This window comes from Elaeis guineensis, chromosome 10, assembly GCF_000442705.2.
Source record: "Elaeis guineensis isolate ETL-2024a chromosome 10, EG11, whole genome shotgun sequence".
Lineage (NCBI taxonomy): Eukaryota > Viridiplantae > Streptophyta > Magnoliopsida > Arecales > Arecaceae > Elaeis > Elaeis guineensis.
In genome coordinates, this window is record NC_026002.2 from 40,827,230 (window position 1) to 40,834,408 (window position 7,179).

At 40.5% G+C, this 7,179-nt stretch overlaps 1 protein-coding gene across 3 annotated transcripts; it reads left to right on the plus strand.

Annotated features, from left to right (window-relative positions):
* The first annotated feature begins 124 nt into the window (after positions 1 to 124).
* On the plus strand, positions 125 to 6,930 carry LOC105052282 (probable serine/threonine-protein kinase WNK5). 3 transcript variants are annotated; one of them, XM_019853136.3, is made up of 9 exons: positions 125 to 857; positions 2,189 to 2,226; positions 2,366 to 2,593; positions 4,389 to 4,612; positions 4,824 to 4,981; positions 5,071 to 5,395; positions 5,481 to 5,831; positions 6,253 to 6,397; positions 6,505 to 6,706. In XM_019853136.3, the coding sequence occupies exons 1-9, from the start codon at positions 768 to 770 to the stop codon at positions 6,554 to 6,556; spliced, it is 1,611 nt and encodes a 536-aa protein (XP_019708695.1). In that variant the 5' UTR covers positions 125 to 767; the 3' UTR covers positions 6,557 to 6,706. The 3 variants fall into 3 exon arrangements, with proteins under 3 accessions (XP_019708695.1, XP_010931349.1, XP_073100393.1); XM_010933047.4 differs by having other exon boundaries at positions 127 to 857; positions 6,253 to 6,930; XM_073244292.1 differs by lacking the exon at positions 125 to 857 and having other exon boundaries at positions 2,224 to 2,242; positions 6,253 to 6,930.
* Positions 6,931 to 7,179: the final 249 nt, after the last annotated feature.

Sequence of the window (7,179 nt, forward strand, 5' to 3'; positions counted from 1 at the left end):
ACGTTTGACCTCCTCCACCCCCTTATAATGGCGACAAACCCGTAACGCGCGTGGGCCCGAGTGCCGTCTCCCACCCTCTTATCGACGCCACGTTGACATCGCCACCTCTTCTCTCCCCCGCCTCCCGAGTCCCACCTTTTCTCCTCTACCTCCGCTAGTTTTCTTCCCCACAAACTCTTCGTCACTACCTCCATCCCTTCACTTCTCTTCTCTTTGGCACATACCACAAATGGTGTTATCAAAGAGTGGCTACAGATTCTTCAAGTTCAAAGCCTCACACTCTCAAAACACCTTCATTCCTCACCCTCTCTAATCTTTGGATCTTCCCATAACCGGCCAAAAAGCCCCCACCTAGCTCGCCACCACAACCGCTAGCCCAAGTCCCCCCCCAGAAAATTCTCCTCCAAAGAGATATAAGAGGAGGAAAAGATCTCTGCATACCCTTGTCTATCAATTCTCTCCTACTCCAGTACCCTCTTGTGGTATACATCAATGATTGCAAGCGGCTTCGAGTTCTCACGTGCGGTGGTGGTGGAGATGGCTTGGATCATGCTAAGGATCGACTACTCGAGGCTCTTCTGGCTCCTCTTTGGCGTCTTCTCCTACGAGAACCATGAAGGGAAGCCTCGGATTTAGCAAAGCTTCTGCCACAGAACTCGACACACTTAACCCGTTACCCAGGCGATCCGATCGCTCGGGGAGCTGCTGCTTTTGGTTTTTGTTTCTTGGTTTCTTCTAAGCTGCAAGAGTTTTGATAGGCTTATAACATGTATGAGTCCCGGCGAGGGGAGTGGCACCAGAGGGCCGCCGAGTGGAGTGGGTACGTCGAGATCGACCCCGCCGGTCGGTATGGACGTGTGAGTTCTCCTGTTCTACTGCTTATCTTTGTTTTTAGTTGCTAACCATGGATGAGGAGGTATATGAGTTGATACTTTCAAATTATAAGATGTTATGCTTTGAAGTTATAAGATGTCTTATTACCTACAGTGGTTGGTGTTGTGTTTATCATTATTTTGTTGTCCCCTAGGTTCGAAAAAGCTACTTGTGATGTGCATGTTCTACCAAATACCAATACCAATTTGCTTGAAAACTGTCATATTGTCAAATATGGAGTTTGATGTTTATCAGTTTTTAGCATGCTTAGTATCTGTATGCATGCTTTAGATATTGCTTTCTCCATCTTTAATAGGATTTGAGGTTGTTGGCTTTTGGTTTATGCTTGTCTAGACCTTCTCTGTGGGAGAGTACATGACACCATCCATTGGATATGATAAACTAGGAACGACATGCCTTTTTTTCTTTTAATTGACTCCATCTTTTATGGTCTAAATATGATTTGGATGGTTCTGGTACCTTTTTTTTTTTTTAATGAAGTACTTTAGATCATTTTCATCGATGTTAATCCCTTTATATGATGGGACAAGGTTTCACGATTTTGTTATCGAACTAAACTTGTCTCTGCATCTGAATCCATGAGGCCATCCATAAGCTATAACTCAGCTTAAGGATTAGCCATGCTAGTGTATTTCCAGTACTGGAATTCTTTGGTCCTCTAGACTTCTGAATGCAAACTGCTTCAATAAAAAATAAGAGGTGGTTTAAGACAACAGATTTCTGACAGCAAAATCGGAGACCTCGATGTTAATTATCTTAAACATCACGATTTTTCAGTTCTTGTGTGGTTGGTAAGCGTTGAAGTTTTTTATTGTAACAGTAAATTATTGCAAGTGCTAAGATGGATTAAAATTTAACACCACAAGACCATGTAAACTTGAGGCATGCACTTGATGGTAATCCTTGTGAAGTATAAACTGCCAAGAAGGCATACACTATTAATTAGTTTATAGTGGACTCCACTCACGTCTTTTCTTCTTCTTAATTCTTTTCTATTTCTCTTAATTCTTTCGCATCAACCATTGGATTGCGCTTCACGGTTTCTAAAGTACGATGTCAGCTTCATGATTTATGCTGCGATGGAACAAAGAGGTCCATCGCTGGTTAAAAGCTGTGACAAGCACGATTCAATGAAAAAAGAGCAATCATTCTTTTGCACGAAAGATGCAACGCATACCCCAGTCCCATACCATTTACCAATAATTAAGATCCGTCTGATCTTTTAAAATTTAAACTCATTTTCAAATGACTGATGCTAAGTCCTCACTTTCTTCTGCTGTTACATGTACTGCAGTTTGATGAGGTACTTGGAAAAGGAGCCATGAAGACTGTGTATCCGTCTTTTAATGTAGCCCACTGGTTGCTAACTTTTATAGTGTACAGCTTTGTGAAGTAGAGATTTATAGGCATCAATTCTAGGTAAAAAAAATCTTGGGTTGTGTGACATGTCTTCCTTAATTGAGGACCTCAGCTACAGAGCATTTGATGAATTAAATGGGATTGAGGTGGCTTGGAACCAGGCGAAGCTCTGCGATATGCTGCGGTCACCGGACGCACTGCAACGCATGTACTCCGAGGTCCACCTACTCAGCACCCTCCATCATGAGTCCATCATCAGATACCATGCCTCCTGGATCGATCTCGGAAAGAGGACCTTCAACTTCATCACCGAGATGTTCACCTCCGGTACCCTCCGCGAGTAAGTTCTCTTAAACCTGTTCTGTTGGGATCAGGCCATGCAGCAGGAGTCGCAACTTTTTGGCCTTCATCCAGTGTTGAACTTTTGAGTGAGAATTTTAGCTAAGAAAAAGCCAATTTGGATCTGGTTGTTCTCTTGGTGCAGGTAGTGCATTAGATCCTACAGCTCCATTGGAATAGTAGATTAGCTTGAACTTAGTGTTTCTGTAGGTATGGCTTTTTCTCTTGGGTGCAAGAGTTGGGCCAACAGTGATAGGAGTCCAAGTTGGATGCAACCTACTTTCTGTAGCTCAAGCTATGCTTGCCTGTGCTTTTCTTGTTACCTTGGGCTTGGCTGGCCCAAGCTCATTAAAGCACATTTTGTTTTATGATAGAGCATCAAATTTATTAAGACTATAAATAGAAATTCTTTGTGCACCGCGGGCAGCGTAGAAAATCCGATGTGAAGTGTACCATGCATCTTGTCCGATTGATACATATAGTCATCACTTTCCAATGCATATTTAATGCCCGCAGATCGTCTTTTTCATTTAAAAATTTTGTATGACGAAAATACTCCTGTCCTTTAGTTATGATATCCCTTTACAAAACTTATGACATGCTTTCAAAAAAATTATGGCACCCTTGTCCTTTGAAAAAAATTATGATATCTTTTCTTAAAAATTATGATACCTGCCTTTGGAAGGGAAGGGGTGTTATAATTTTTGTGAACGGATGTCATAATTTTTATGAAGGAGTATCATAATTCTGTAAAGGAGGGGTGTCATAATTTTATGAAAGGATGTCATAATTCTATGAAGAGATGTCATAATTTTTAAGAAGGGATGTCATAATTTTTAAAAAAGATATTTTTGTCATTCAAACTTTAAAACTGCGGATATTAAATGTGCGTTGAAAAGCGATGGCTATGTGGTCTAATAGGATGAAGCGATGCGCTCCATATTGGATTTTCTGCATCACGTGTGGTGCAAAAAAAATTTCTCAGACTATAAAACCAGGTAAATACAGAGATCTAAAAATACTAAAAAAAAGATAAAAAAAAGATGAAAAAAAAATAGCAGAGCATAGAAGAAGTACAAAAATAGAAATACCATAGCTTAGGAAGTTAAAAAATCTAATAGCAGTTCCGGCATTTTCGAAACTACCACTACATGAGATTTATTGGGATGTTATAAACATACATCTCCCCTGTTTTGGCAGCTAAAGTTTGAAAATTGTCAAACAATACCCTATAGGTCTTCCTAAAAGTGTATTTGATACGTATCAGACTAATTAAAAAATTTATCTATGAGAAGAACCAAATAAATCTTTCTTATATGATAAGCAATAAATATTATTAAAAATTATAATTATAGTAGAATCTACATCCTTTTAACATTATAATGTTCTTTTGAAATTATAAATATATATAATCTTGGGAGCAACCATTAACATTTTCTCTCTTCATGTACATAACAATATTAGCTTCTAATTTAAGAATACCCATGTATCAAAACTCTAAAATATTTTTTGAGTTTTCATTATTATTATTATTATTTTGCTGATAAAAAGCTATGAGTGGTATTTCTTAAGAATCTCTAGGTTCCCAAAGCCCCTACTAGTTATAAGGTTTGTTTCTCTTGCGTGCTTGACGAGCATCCCCTGTATGGAATTCAAACCAATCAACTCCTTACTATTATGGCTTTTTCAACAGGAAAAAAAAAAAAAAAAGATAAAACAATAGAAGAAATAGCTAATTTGATGATGTGTTTAGCTCACAAAACATGGATTGATGAGTATTAGCAAGTGGGATCTAGGTACCGGCAGAGATATCGACGTGTTGACATTAGAGCCATCAAGAACTGGGCCTGCCAGATCCTGCATGGGCTTACATACTTGCATGGCCATGATCCTCCGGTGATACACAGAGACCTTAAGTGTGACAACATCTTTGTTAATGGCCATCTCGGGCAGGTCAAAATCGGTGATCTCGGGTTGGCGGCTGTGCTCCGAGGGTCCCAATCTGCACACAGTGTTATAGGTAAGCAATCCTTTCCTTGCTTTAAATTGTCTTCATGTATTTAGTTTCCTTTTATAGTTTCAATTTACTTTCCCAGCACTAGTCAGCATATCAAGCACCTTTATCAATAATTAATGGAAGTGGTTCCTTAATCTGTGAACCAGAGCTGACCAGTGAGCTACAGTCTAGTTGTTGCATCTATATTAACCTCTGCTGCTGCTCTTTCTTCCAGGGACGCCCGAGTTCATGGCACCGGAGCTCTACGAAGAGGATTACAACGAGCTCGTCGACGTATACTCCTTCGGCATGTGTGTGCTCGAAATGCTTAGCTCGGAGTACCCCTACAGCGAGTGCTCCAACCCTGCCCAAATCTATAAGAAAGTCACTTCGGTGAGCCATTTCTCCGGTCCCCAGTAACCTCACATCTTTTCTCCAAATAGCTTGTAACCAAACACCTGCATTGCTTCATTTTTCTACAGGGCAAGCTCCCTGATGCATTCTATAGAATCCAAGATCCTGAGGCCCAGCGTTTTGTTGGTAGGTGTCTAGAAACAGCATCAAGGCGGCCATCGGCCAAGGAGCTGCTTCTCGACCCCTTTCTCGCATCTGACAACCATCACAATCCTGTTCCACTTCCAAGAATTAAAATTATTAAGAACACTGGACTGGAAGCTCATGGTCACCATGCACCACAGATTTACAACCAGAAGCCCACGGAGAAGATGAACGACATGACAATTACCGGGAAGTTGAATCCAGAGAATGATACCATCTTCCTCAAAGTTCAAATAGCTGATAAAGAAGGTAACGATTTTTATTTTTTATTGATCATATCAGCAGTTTAGTGCCACTAGGTTGTAGAATAATGAATGGGAATTGAACTTGTCAGGTCACGTAAGGAACGTATATTTTCCTTTTGATATCGTCATCGACACACCAATGGATGTGGCTAACGAGATGGTAAAGGAGTTGGAGATAACCGATAGAGAGCCGTCGGAGATAGCAGAGATGATAGCTCAAGAGATCTCGCTTCTAGTGCCGGGTTGGAAGGAAGGAGATGTGCCTGAGGACAGCCATCATGTGTACAACTATGGAGATGAGGAGGAGGATGGATGCAATCACCCTTTCTACTATCTATCCTCTCCTACTTCCTCCCAAGGTTCACTGTTTGGTATGGGGCCTTCTCAAGGCGTTTGGTCTCATCAACATTGCCAGTCTCACCAAGAAGACTGGTTTGGAGGTACGTAATTCTCTCATTTACTGCTAGTAATGTGACATGGGCTTTCATAACCTAGGAATTTAACGGTTGACTCTGGTATCTAGACTGGACTTCTGGTTGGTGTTGCTGCGAGTTCAACTAGGTCACCAATCTGTTCCTGAATTGGCTCCCATAAATATTCTGAAATTTAGGAAGACAGCTATTAATTTATTTGCAAAATTATTTGGCATACTAGTCATTGATAAGTGCTGACACAATTGGCATTACAACTAAATGATATTTATAGAGAAGTTAGAACAAAAAAATTAGTGCCAGTATGGTTTATGAAACCTTCCCCTAATTAGAAATTTTTTTGACTTTGGTCCAACCCAATACTATCAAGACATTTAAAGGACATGTTCTTAAGAAAATATTTTAGTGATGTCTACCTGTAATTATGCAGATGATCTATACTTTGACGATGACGACGAGAGCTCAATGCACTCAGATAACTATTCTGCTGTGAACTACACCATAGATAATGAACAAGAAGGCGAGGCAAGCTGTCAACAAAGAGAAACTCAGCCCATCCACCACAAGCAAACGAGGTGTTGTACCAGAGAAAGCCCCCCAGTGGATACCTCTGTAGCTAGCAAATTCCACAAGCAATGTAACATATTGTTGGAATCCTCAAGAGTTTCTAGCTCTCGTGCAGGCAAGAGGGCAGTCGATGGCTATCGTATGATGAGGAATCATTCAATGGTTGACATAAGGAGCCAACTGCTGCACCGAACCTTGTTGCAGGAGGTGAACAAAAGGCTATTTAAGACTGTCGGAGCATTTGAAAACATAGGCTTCAAGGATCCAACTGGAGGCTCCCACAATATTTCATCATCCTCAAAGAGAGATCATAGGAAGCAAAAGCTAGGCCATACATGGGTAAGGGGTTAGAAACTTTTTGTTGAGGATGGTCTGTCGGCTTGGTTGTGATGATATGGTGTCATGATATTTACGTACAGTTGACACCTGAGTTGGACCATGCTATGGACAATTGTGAATACTAATAAATCTCTGGTGTGCTACTGATGAAAAATCTAGAGAAAGTTTTACCATCTGAAGAAATAAATGTATTTGCTTGATATATTGCTTTCTAGCCAAGCAAAAGGTTTGCCACATGGATCACCCTGGAGTAAGAGAATGCATCTGTTCTAGCAATCTCAACAATAGAAGGGAACTGATGAGATCATGACCTTGATTCAGCCTCTTCCATTCGCCTCTCTGCTATCCAACTGATCTGCCAATGCATTCCCTTCCTATAGATCAAGATTTCAATAATGTCAGCTTTGCTTTCTCGGCTCCTATTGTAATTAACAGTCATTTTTCTCAACTT

What these genes read in the sequence shown, in the direction of transcription:
- LOC105052282 (XM_010933047.4), top strand. Translation starts at nt 768, where the DNA reads ATGTATGAGTCCCGGCGAGGGGAGTGGCACCAGAGGGCCGCCGAGTGG. An exon ending in ACCTCCGGTACCCTCCGCGA is followed by an intron (nt 2,594 to 4,388) that starts GTAAGTTCTCTT and finishes AGTGGGATCTAG; the next exon opens with GTACCGGCAGAGATATCGAC. An exon ending in CCAAGAAGACTGGTTTGGAG is followed by an intron (nt 5,832 to 6,252) that starts GTACGTAATTCT and finishes GTAATTATGCAG; the next exon opens with ATGATCTATACTTTGACGAT.